The sequence below is a fragment of the Polyodon spathula genome, chromosome 3 (assembly GCF_017654505.1).
Source record: "Polyodon spathula isolate WHYD16114869_AA chromosome 3, ASM1765450v1, whole genome shotgun sequence".
Taxonomy (NCBI): Eukaryota; Metazoa; Chordata; class Actinopteri; order Acipenseriformes; family Polyodontidae; genus Polyodon; species Polyodon spathula.
The window spans coordinates 82,821,763-82,834,959 of NC_054536.1; the positions used below are offsets into that span (position 1 = coordinate 82,821,763).

At 37.2% G+C, this 13,197-nt stretch overlaps 1 protein-coding gene across 3 annotated transcripts in view; it reads right to left on the reverse strand.

Annotated features, from left to right (window-relative positions):
* Positions 1-4,319, reverse strand: part of LOC121313499 (laminin subunit alpha-3-like) — a 150,651-nt gene extending 146,332 nt beyond the window's left edge. For 2 of the 3 annotated variants that reach the window (XM_041246133.1, XM_041246132.1), the window contains exon 1: positions 4,031-4,319. In XM_041246133.1, coding sequence (XP_041102067.1) covers positions 4,031-4,303 — 273 coding nt within the window. In that variant the 5' untranslated portion in view covers positions 4,304-4,319. The remainder of the gene's footprint in view (positions 1-4,030) is intronic. The other variant, XM_041246134.1, reaches the window with a different exon arrangement.
* Between the last annotated feature and the right edge of the window lie 8,878 nt (positions 4,320-13,197).

Here is a 13,197-nt window from a genome sequence, read left to right on the forward strand (position 1 = left end):
TTGCCAGTGGCTTTATTGTGGATGCCGGCTCTCGTCGTCACCAGGTTTGAGAGTCCACTTACTGTTGAAGTAAAATCTCTCAAACCTAATTCATTGAAGAAGATTTGTTTTAGGAGAATGAGAACATGAAAATGAAAAAAAACTGTTGGTTCCACAAATGTGTTCAAAAAGACGGTTAACACCAGTTTGCTGCTAGTCAGAAAGCAGTTGCAGAATTGGGATTGAGGCATTTATTATTATTATTATTAGTAGCAGTAGTCGTAGTCATCGTAGTAGGGTGGGCGAACACAGCATGATCGGGTTCATCCCCTATGAGAATCCCCTATACCTCTGTATTGTTAATTCTGCAGTTTTTAAATCAATGTAACATTATCCCAATAATCATTAATCACAAAACATATATGTTTGAATGTAACTTTTTGTCTGTCCTAAATATTTCAGTATGTTTGATTATATGCTTAACAGAGCTCTAAAGGTGCTACAAATCGTAAAATACAACAAAACCTGTTATATCATAGTATAGAAGTATTAACTATTATAAAAATATTATGTGATGGGGGAAAAAAGCAAATCACATTTATTTGTATATTTATTTTGTTAAAACTCCAAATCCATTTACAAAGTTTGGAAAATGTCTAAGATAATCTACATAAGAGAAAAAATTAACAAAAACTAACATAGGCAAGTACAGAAGCAAGACAGCTTTGCCTCTCCATGGAATAGCACACCTGGACTTTAACCCCCATATGCTATGAACAGGATGAAGTCTCAGGGTTAAAGAAAGAAAGTACTTTTTTGGTCCATAGCCTGGCTTTCAGATTTTCTTCTCACAGGTACAATGTTTGCATTTCATTACAAACTGTTGAAATCTAACAATTCCTGACTTGCACCTTGTGTTGGCGTGTGATGACTGTTCTGAAGTTTAGCAGAGCTATCCCAGACAGTGGCCTTACTGGCCTATGTTCAAAAGGCTGCTCTATGTTTTTTGACAGGTCTTTTCTATAGAGCTGTCATCAACATATTTCGGAATCCTGGCGTTTTCGCCTTTGTTCTGACAACCAACTGTTCAGTTTCCAGCGCTATATTCGCCACCTCGCTCTAGTCCACAATACATACAGGTCATTAGTCATGTTTCTTTTTCAAAATGCATCATAAAAAGAAGCATGGTTTAGCAAACCCTTGTCAAGTACAAGCCTTTATTGTCCTTTCTTTGAAGATGGCAAAATCCTTACATAAACAAAAGTGCACACACTGTATTCAACTTAAAACAGCACTATGCGTGCAATTCATATTAAGACGTTTACATTGAACAACTTAGGAATGCTACATTTAACCAATTAGACTCACATAATTGACAAATGAAATTTCTATGGCACTGACTTTTCATTCTAAACACAGTTTTAATGAACAAATGTCATAAATAGTCCACTGACAACACAGCAACTTCAGCCTGTAGCCAAAACGAATGACTGATTTGTATAAAGTCAAACTCACAGCAACATTATCTATTAAAAAACAGGAGCTTAAAACAAGAAAAGACAATTACGTTGCACAGCTTCTCACAGACAGGCCGCCTTCAACATGCCGATAGCAACCAGGCGATCTTCATTACTCAAGCAGGGAATGGTCGTATAACACTGTTCTTGTGTTAATTAAAATCATGTCTTTTTGCATGGCTATTTATATAGATTCTTAATCAACTCATTTTGGCAATTTTAACTCAACTCAAATACAAAAACTGAGCACCTTTTTTTTTATATAAAATCACGACTTGAGCTCAGTGTTTTGTTATCCCGGAACAATACTACTCAAACAATCAACAAACCTATCTGCTCACTATTTAAAGTGTAAATAACATTATGTATATGCCCAATGAGCTATTGATGTAAAACTTAGACTGTTGCGTTTTCATTGTGCATCAGTATATTTGTTTTCTAATCATTAACCATCTTTATTTAATTTTAATTTCATTGGAAAGAGGGAAATGTTGATGAAGATAGATCGTTAACTGGATAAGGTACTCTGCAGACTGTGATGTCATCATTTTGAATGGAATTTGCAGTTGAATAGAATTTGAAAAGGTGCCTCGGGTAGGTTTTTTTTTTAAAGCTGGTGGCTTCAACAGTGCTGATACAGCATGGAGAATACATCAAGGTAAAAAATAAGTGGCACAGTTAGTCATAAATAGGGTTACTCAGGGGATTACAGAAGGTGAAACGTGCACCGATTGACTGAAAGTTCCCGAGCGGTCGATAATGTGTTACCTGTTATCTCCTCGTACACTTCATGTAACCTTTACATAGTTACCTCTTCAAGAACATCCGCTTGTTGAGTTTGGAAAAAATATATTATTTTCAGGTTAAACTGGCGTAGTTTTAGTTCCCGATATTTATATGTGTGTGTGGTTTCAATTTCATGTAAAAATAAAACAAATTACCAAATGAACAACAGAATAATATCAGAAATATTTTTTTTAAATTGTTATTTGGAGAATGTTCCTTGAAAAGCACAGTCATAACCTTTCCAGTTTTGCGAATATCTTTTTTTTATTCCAAAATACATTCAACTTTTAGATATAATTAGTCTTCAACTGGAGCCAGTTCCTCTGTGTAAAAATAATCAATGTAAGGAAAGCATCTGAATTGTAAAAAAAATAGTTAACAGTCACTATGACGGTTACTGAGCTACACCACCCCCCAAAATGTCAAGCTTGTGAAAGATTCTGGCATGTGTGATACAAAAAATACAGTCTCTCGAGGGGCTGTTCTTTTGTGAACAAAATATTTGGCAAGTGAGTAACATTTTTACATAACAATGACTCAAGACCTAAAATAAAACAGTTAGAAAACAAAAGTTAGAGCCACCTCTAAGTAAGGGTGGATTAGGTGTGCCGCCAGAAAGCTGCAACATATGTAAGTAATTACAGTACATGTATATTACAAAATACGTCTTGCTGTGAGCACTCTGGGTTATAAGAAATGGGCTAATAAATGCATTGCCCAGAGTACAGGATTAAGGTCCCTTAGCTTATATAAATGTGGTCTTAAGTGACGATTGCCCACTAATGTTCCTGAATGAAGATAAAACATAAAGTATAATTGCACAAGGTATCTGAAGACTTTTACTGAGGTGTCTCAAGAGGCCTGATACTGTCGCTGGCATCTACACAGTTTATAATTACCCAGTACAAATGCAACACTGTTTCCCAGTGCCCCACAAGACCACAAGTAAGTATTCCAGGAAAGTGGGAATAGAATTAAAGCCAACAAATTGACCAGATTGTAACACACTTAATCTGCTTAATGAAAAAAAAAAAAAAAAAAAAAATGAAAAAAGAAAATCAACAAAGAAATTAGTTTAGATGTAAATTCCTCAGGTGTGTAAACGTTTTAATCTTTTTTAGTCTTAAAAATTAAGGCATGCTGTAGATTACCATACGATCTGAAAAAAAATAAATCTAACCATTTAAATCATCTTTACAATACTTTTGGATAATTACACTAGCATCACAAAAGTGTGTTCTAATTTCCACTTGCAGTATGTGCTGTTGGACCAGCATGATGTCAATGTGATAACACTATTATGACAGTACACAAGGCTAAATACACTGCAAACAGTATGTTACCTTTCCTATCAGGTAGAACTCAGAATGGCAAATGCTACATTTCCCAACAAATTTTAAATTAATTTTCAAATGTGCTTTATTTTTTATTGTTTTGGTTTCTGGTTTCACTTGCTTCCACACAATAACCAACGCAGCAGCTTGTAGAACTATTAGAAATATGTTTTTATAGCATGCTGTATTGTCATTAACAAAGCATACGTTTTGTTTATCAGATACAAGCTAACTAATACTATTTTCCCACCTATTATCATACCTTAAAAAAAAATAAAAAATACGTGTTTTAAATAAAATTAAAGTATAGCCGCTAAATAAATCTGAATTCAAATATGCATTTACGCGTAGAAAGTGATATCACTTACAGTATTTTGTCAGGTTTTTATTATTCCACATGATATTTATAATTACCTGTATCGTCTGGCTAGGTAGTCCTGCCGTGGGTCCTCCAACGAGTTTACAGTAGAGCTCTGACTTGGGCCTGGCAGATTCATCTTCTCCGCAGGTCGCTGTGGCAGAGATCCGTGCTCCCTCGGCGATGTTGAAATAAGGGGGATGGAGACTGAACCCAGTCACTTCATTTACGAGGATCTGAGTAAATCCCGAATGGAAAACTGACAGAAGTAAAGAAAAGTGCAAGGCAGCAGTATCTGTTCCCTTCTTCCTTCTCGCCATGTTTGACATTTACTTGAATCCCTGAATGCTGAAGGCAGCGCAGAGTTACTCTATAAAAATAAATGCACACACTCACACCCCCTCCTGACTACAATACGGCCCCTGCATAGGAGCTTAACGTTATCAAATTCTGTTTTTGAGGTTCAAAGCCTTCAAAAAATGTTTTAGAAAACAGGACATTCTCTTCAAACAGTTTGCGTGTGGAGTGTTTTTTTTTTTTTTGTTCCCCTTCAAAGTGGCATCTGAGAGGTGTCAGATATCAATGATTATAATTCCCAGAACAGACCTATGGATAAAGACGAGATAGATTCCAGCTATTCGCAGTGCTCTCGTTTACTGTTATAACTTGCAAAACAATACGCACACACTCGCACACAAACTACCCTTAAAGTTTCTCACAGCAAAGTGTAATAAACTAAAAAGAACAGTGAAAGCGTGGTAAATAATAGATAACCATTGTAACGCACAGATTGCTATGGTAAAGCTTTTTTTTTTTTTTTTTTTTTGAACAATCAAAATATGTTTTTTTTACATTAATTAAAATATATTAATTGGAAATGTCATACACCTTAATTATATTAACTATAATGATTGAGTTTGTCCCTAAGCAATACACTAACCCATTTGTACAAAATGAATCCACACTGCCGCATTTGGGGCAATAATTACCATCTACAGACAAGTCCAAAGAGAAATCACCAGTGGTTGCAGTGAAGTTCTGGATACCACTCCAGCCTACAGCACGTGCATTATCGCATTCACACATCACAAATGTACAGCTATGGACAAAAGTTTTGTATCACCATATACAATTAACTAATTTTGCTTCATAAAGTCCAATATATATACTTAACGAAAAACTGACAAAAATGATACAAACTAAATCTAACATGAAATACTGTACTTATGGCTTCCGGTAGACTTTTGCAATATAATTTTGTAGTTTCTTTGATTACATGATGTTAAATAAAAGATCTAAATTATGTTCATTAGTTTATTTGTTATTTTATTATGTCTCAAACCTAAAATTCTAGGTGATGTAAAACTTTTGGCCATAGCTGTTGTTCTCTTTCATTGAAATCGGTGGAAAGGGGCTTTTAATACAATAAAGGTTTCATTTCATTTGGATATTATTTTGAAACACATTCAATTGTGATAAGATAAAACAAATAAGTTCATGAAATATAATTTTTGTGTTTGTGTATGGTGGCATGCTTTTAGATTGGTTTGTTTGTTACACAGAAGTTTGGCGCCCCCCTTCATTTATATTTAGTATTGCATCCTTTAACAGACTACATCAAAGCCATATTTTTGTTAAAAAATATTGTAGTGACTGAGTGTTGTGGGTTCTCAGCAGTGGAAATGAAGACTCTGGCAGGATATTTCTTTGGCTCTAACAAGGACTGTTTTATTCATTGCTTGTTTAGCAATAATGGATTTAGCTCCTTTACACTCCTTGGTATCACACGCACATGCAGCACGCAGGCCGCATTTATATAGGTTCCTTCTTATCGCTCATTGGCTGTTATTTACAGTGAATAATTTACATAACCTCCCACCATTCATACACACAGTGAGCCCGTTATGGGCCTAGCACCCATAGAACTGGCAGCAGAGAGTTAGTCACAAAAATACAGGCAGTAAAGCTCATTCACATATAACACTAAAATAACAGACCTACTCACAGAAACGATGATCCCATTCCCCCCTCAAGTTCAACACAGAACACATAAAGTCCCAGTCTTTGTTTGCGTTTGACCTGATGCTCAAAAACTTCCAGGCCCTGGAAGAACCAGCTTCAGTCCGATAGTGGAGGGGCAGTTGGCGTTGTCTCGTAGGGCGCCTGATGGTAACTTGTGGGGCTGGCAGACTCATAGCAGCGACACGATGGTATGCCCTCGCTCTTCTTCTGGGGAGGTCATTTCTGGTAGTGGGACGACCCTGGGTGTGGAAGTCACAGGGGAAGAAACAAAGAGGCGATGGTGTGCTCGTTTCTGTGCAGCTGGTCTTGGCCGATGATGTGACTTTGTAGCTGGTGGGCTCGGGAGTGGTGAGGGACGGCTCCCTGCTGACTGGCCAGGCTTTGGCGAGGGGCTTGCTGCCTGATTGCCCAGGGAAGGTGCCAGATGATCTAGGTGCAGCACTACTTTCTGGCCGGGGGAGGGTAGCTGAACCTGGTACACGACCTCTTTGACCCACTCCAAGAGCAGACAAGGGCCAACCCAGGGACTTTCGAGTTTGGGACAGCGGCCCCGTCTTTTTTTGGGTCTCGTTCTCCTAATTCAAAGGCTCTCCCTTTCCCGTGCATGTCATTGTTGCGCTTCTGGTGCATACCGGCTGCTTGAAGTTGGCCCCGGGCGAACCGTTGGGCTGTGTCCAGCCAGTCGTGGAGCTGTCGTGTGTATTCAGGCCCTGGAGCAGGGTGTTGTTGGTCTGGCGACCGGCCAAAGACCATCTCAGCGGGAGTCTGGAGTTCCCTACTCAGAATCAGAAGAGCGAGTGTGCAGCCGTGGAGTCATTAGGATGAGTGGCAGATGAAGGTTCCAGTCTTTTTCGTGCATGCTGGTGACTATGGCGAGCTGCATCCCCAAAGTGCGATTAAATCTCTCCACCAGTCGGTCACTTTGAGGGCGATGAGGGGTGGTTCAGGTTTTGTGGATCCCCAACCGCTGGCAAACCCCAACTGCAGTATTTATTTTACTGCCAGCTTTCCTTGGTTTCTATAGCGATGGAACTATCCATGCAGCAGCAAGGGATATCTGCACATAGAATATGTAGACACATAGAATGGGATTGAAGGGTTAGAAATGTACCATGCACTGTAATCTGTAGTCACATTCAATAGCATTGTTTTCTGCACAAACCATGTGTACAGGACAAAGCTCTATACAAACACACACCCACACACACACACACACACACACACACACACATATATATATATATATATATATATATATATATATATATATATAGTATTTAAAAAAAAATCACATGAACATCCTGTAATCAAAGAAACTACAAAATAATATCGCAAAAGTCTACCGGAAGCCATAATAGTAGTACAGTATTTCATGTTAGATTTTGAAATGTCACACCTTTGTCAGTTTTTGGTTAAGTATATAAAGAAAGAAGAGTTTCATGATGAATCTGCTGAAGTAGAACAGAGACTCATGAGGTAGCAAACCAAGCGTTTTTCTTGCAAAGAAACGTATACATCACTTCCATGAGACCAACACAACTGGAGTTTCCTTCCCATACACTGTGTGAGTCCCTGAAGACCTACATGAAGGAGATGATAATTGAGTACAGTGCACAGGTAAATAAATACTGTACTGGGAGACTGTAAATAACCCTACAAGTGATCTATGGTGCTGAATAGAGCTCATACTGCAATTCCCTCCTTAGTCAAGGTCCTTGCTAAAGTCCATATAATTTATGTGTGCCACACAGAATTATCTCTTTTGTTACTCTTATATTTTGACATACTGTACGTTCTATTCTCCATCCACAAATACATAATAATTTTTTGGATTAAGTAGCTTTAATTATATTATATCAGGTCTTGGTCTATACATCCTCGTAATATCGTAACATCTCTCTTACCATCGAACCCCTCTCTATTTCCCTGCGTGGTGGCTGTGGTCATCTGCAAATTCAAAATCGAATTGGCCAATATGTCTCTGAACTACAGCAAATGTGAGATGATTCATTTCTCTTACATTAATGTCTTGGTCATGTCACTGGTGGCATTTTAAACTTTTCTTCAAATTTCACAGCTGGCTATTAATCTCAAACCACTTGTTTGCTCTTTGAGGAGTGGTAAATAATGGTATTTGACCTTTTGAGCCTGTTTCTGTTTTGCCAATATTGAGTCTTGTCTGAAGCTATAATCTTTCTCTTTCACTTTTTATGTTGGAACATTCATCTTTATTTTTTATAAAGGTATTTTTTTATATTTATAGATAAGTAAATTGTATCATTTTTAAAGAAATCACATTAAGCAAATAATGTACCCATATTAAACAATAGCAATACCTCACCTGTAGCTGCTGATTTCCTTCAGGTACCACATGGATGATTTCCAGGTGTCTTTCTGCAGGCCCTGTACTCATACAGCCACTGACTGATGATCACCTGCCCAGGAACGATCTTATATTCTTCTAATCGGTGGGTGTGCTCTGACATGTGCTCTATTCATTCAGAAAAAATACTCCACACAGTACATATAGCAAATCTGATTATAAATCATGTGCTCACTACCGCCAATCAAATGATATAGAATGCTTCTGGCAGATTGTAGTTATACAGCAGTGAGGGACTGCATTAAGAGATACTTGATGTAGAAAACACAAGGGTACAGTTTTGATTAGAATAAAAAATGTTTCCCACCATTGGAAATCTGAATAGAGAGGTTATAAACCAACAAACTAGGTCAAAAATAATGAATGGATAATTATCCATCCATTATCATTAACTGCTTAATCCTTTACAGGGTCGCAGTGAGCCGGAGCCTAACCTGGCAGACACAGGGTGCAAGGCAGGACTACACCCTGGATGGGATGCCAGTCCATAGCTGGGCACCACACACAGAGGGCAATTTAAAGTGACAAGTCAGCCTGAACAGCATGTCTTTGGACTGTGGGAGGAAACTGGAGTACTCAGAGAAAACCCATGTGAACATAAAGAGAACATGCACACTCCCCTAGGCCAGAATCAAACCCAGGTCCCTGGCACTGTGAGGCTGCAGTACTAACCACCACACCACCATGCCGCCCATAGAGAATTATGTGTATATTTTTAACAAAGAATTAGAAAACATTGAAAACGGATGTTATCAAGCAACCAAACTATTCCTAACAGAAATAATTAAATTATGATACAAGACAAGTCTGGATACAATATGTATTTTTCAGCCTATGAGCAGTCTTGCCTGGAATCCACTTTAGACACAAGTTGCAGGCACCTAACTGTTTTTCTCTGTGCTTTTAAAACCGTGTTTATGTAAACAGAATAACTGGCATGAGTTAAATGAGATTTGATGCTGGTGTTGTGATTGATGAAATTATGGCTGTTATGCTGTAGCAAACAGTATTTTATTCTTTTTAAATCCATAATTTGCTAATGGGGACTGGCAAATAAATAATAGACTGCCCCAGAAAAGGTGCATGTCTGGACTGGTGCTGCCCTTTGCCCTTACAGCAATTCAACATTCAGTAATGTGGAGGAGAACACAGGGTCCAGCAAACTGTCCTCATAAACATTTACACGGCAAAAGCAAAGTGTAGGAAAGCATGGTTAAAGCAGTACAATAAAGTGCGTTGAAGCATTATTAAATGTGTGCTAAGTATTGTTAAAGGGCTTCTTACAATTAACTTTAATGATTAACAGATATGCAGATATTTTAAATATACACTGTGCAATGTAATAGCTGCTGTAGGTCACATGGTCTGATTACCAGTAAGCAAATGCAACTTTTATATGTGACAGTGTTTTTATATCTACATTTTCCCAATTTGAAAATAAATATATAAAATACAAGCAAAGCACCAAAGATCTGCTGGTAAGAAAATTGATTTTAAAACCTTGGTCTACACTAACTATGCTTCTTAATTTTGAATTATGTAGGTCAGTTTTGTAGGGTTTTTATTTTGCATGCATGCATTTACTACTGTCATTTTAAAATGTGTACATCCCATATATTAGGTGAATGACTAAGCTGCCATGGGTCTGCATAATTTTTACCGCTCTTTTGTAATTCTATAGTGTTGATCATTTTTTTGTGGGGGGTTCTTAAATCTAAAGTGCAGTGTGTTTCAAAATGTGTATATCAGTGAAAATGTTACAGCTTTTTCTTGAGATCGAAATCATTGTGATGGTGGCCAAAGTACTGTATAATTGTGTAATACTGTACAGCCAGCTGGTGACTCGTGTAAGGGTCATTTTTTATATAGTAGTAGCACAAAGTGTCCAATAAATACATCTTCTATTGTTGTAAAGATGTGTGTTGATGTCCATTTGAATATCCTGCTTATATGGTTCGATGTTGGTGTATATTTAGGTAAAGTGCCCCACTTTAATACATGATTACGGTGTATCATCACCATGTTCAAATGGGTTATTTTCTCTGACACACTATGGTCTATTAGCTTACTATTTTTTTTTTATCAGCGCAAAGTATGTTAGAAACTACTTTCTGAATCTCTAAAAGACACACTGGTGGCAAATTATAATGGCTAACACCTTTTTACCTATTTTGCTAACCTTTTTAAATGGTATATAAGCATATGATGCAAAGGTGTGCTAATATAGGTTTCTTCTTGACTTATTTCGAAAACGTGTTTGGTAAGGCATCTTCTACTCCTAAACTAAGCATGTATCATTCAAAGCAAAAACAAATATTCTCACTTTTATTACATTTTATGAAATCCCTTGTGACAGGGATACAGTGGAGACGGTGCATACATACATACATGTCACACTTCATCCAATTGTTATAGAACTTGGTATTAACATTATTCAGCATCAAGTTATTGAGAGTATTCGATTCTGGGGATATATGTGTCCTCCAGAAGCAGGTAGCTCACTGACATCTGCTCTCAAGTGCCTGGGTGTAAATAGGAAGCTGGCTTGGTCGTGGGATCGGAGGACACCCACTGAACCTTCAGTTCTCCTGAGTTGTGTGGGGAATCACAGCGGTGAGGGGAAAAAATATTATCCATTCAAAATTGGTAAGAATATAGGGGGTAAAAGTAATTGGGCACACTAAATAAAATAAATGAATAAATAAATAAATAAAAGCTGATTGTATTTTTATGCTCATTTTTCCTAATATTAATCTGACTTCTGAGTAGAAGATACACTGGATAAATTATATAATAATAGAATACTGTACAGGCGCGTGTTTTTAATCTTATTGTTTTCTATAAATATTTTTTTCTGCTTGTTTCACTTTAACTTATGATAAAAAATAGTGTTAGCAGCACTTGCAAAAGAGCCTGTAGTCCCTGTGCAACAGTGAAATACTATCAATTACCACTAGTCTGGGACGTGCTACTGGGTGCAGCTCTTAGTGTAAGAGCGTTTTACTGTCAGGGTGAGTTCAAAATTATTTTAGCCATTTAAGACCAGTGAAATGTTAGCACCAAACTGTTAATGTTTTATGAATTGTATAGACTATTAAGGAGTAGCATTTTGGTCTGGTGGTCTCTACTCTGTTATATATTGTGCAAGCTTTGCAGTTTGGAAATAACTTTCCCTGCATGGTGTGCATGTTATAAGGTTTCAGCAAAGCTGTTCAAAGACAGGAGCTGTTCCTCTATGGCTATATATTTTGTAATATGTTAGTGAAGTCTGGAAATGTCTTCAAAGACCCCTAACCTCAACAGTTGTGTATATATATATACAGTATAGACAAGGTGATTAGACTGTAAGTTTACCACATCAACACACCATATCACTGATGTGGTAAACTTAGATTCTAATCACCCTGTGTGTATGTAAATATATATACACATTGTGACCAGGATGGCCTTATTTCAGGTTGGTGCCCTATAAGAACGTGATTCAGAAACTGAACTTGATTTTTCAGCGCTTTATTTGGGCACTTTTATTTTAAACAACAAAATAATCAAAAACAAATAAAACAAAATAAACACCTAGCTCTTGCGAACACTTACTATACATTTATGCAGGTTCCCTAACTAATGTGCAGGACAGCTAAGCTGTTTACCTCCAAAAAACACAGTTTTATAACAAAAGGTTCACACCGTACCTTTTTACACAGAATACAACACACAGTAGCAGCCCTGCCTGAATTAACTAAATCTGGGGTTTAAAAGCCCCAGAGTAACAAGTATAGGCAACTGGCTCTAATTTAATAATAATAATGAGGCCAAACAATAACCAATTACCAATTAATAATTAAACAATTATATATAGACTCCTGTTAATCCATATTTCAATAATTTGTGTTCCGATAATCTGTGCGGTTTAACACAGTATATTATCAAAATGCATAGTGCAGAAATCATCTGATTTATGCAGAAGCGGGTATTTGCGCGCATTATTATTGTGGAAATGAGTGTATCATTGGAAGCAGACAGTCATAATTTAATTGAATTATATTCAATTAAATTAAGTACAGTATAGTGCACACCAACAGTACTGTATTGTAGTTACTGAAACCAGTAACAGCTGGTGAAGGCTGGCTGGTTGTGCTTCTCTCCTGTGGGTGGCACTGGCGATTTGGTCCCACAGATGTTCCTGTTGGACTCAGGTGAGGAGAAAAAGATGGCCACGGCAAGACCTCGACATTGTTTTCTTCAAGCGGCGCAATTGTAATCGCTGTTCTTGCATTAATTAAAATCATGTCTTTTCAAATGGCTATTTATACAGATTCTTAATCAGCTCATTTTGGCAATTTTAACTCAACTCAAATACCAAACACTGAGCATCTGGTGTTTTTGTGAAATCACATAAAAGCTGTTAGCTGTTTTCCCACTGTGTTTTGTTTTTGCATTTTTGTATAATTTTCATGTACATGTGAGTCTATGGCCTCACACCTGAGTGGCATTTCAGTGCCTCTGTGTCTCACTTGTCCATCGATGGATACCCACACAGTAACAGAACACCCCTGTTACAATCAGATTATTCAAAAAGGCTTCTGAATGTTATATTCTACACTACAGTACGTAAACAAATAATTACAGTTGCATAAATTGACAGAGACTTTCAAGGGTCACAAATGTTTAGTTGGAGAGCTGAGCATACAAGTCTATTGAATAAAAAGGGGAAAAAAAGTTTACAGTGATCCAGTATTTCTCAAGAGCACTTGACCTCACCTCAAAAGAATAATTACCAGTACATAATTTCCAGTGTCACAATTTGACAAACTGTTGAAT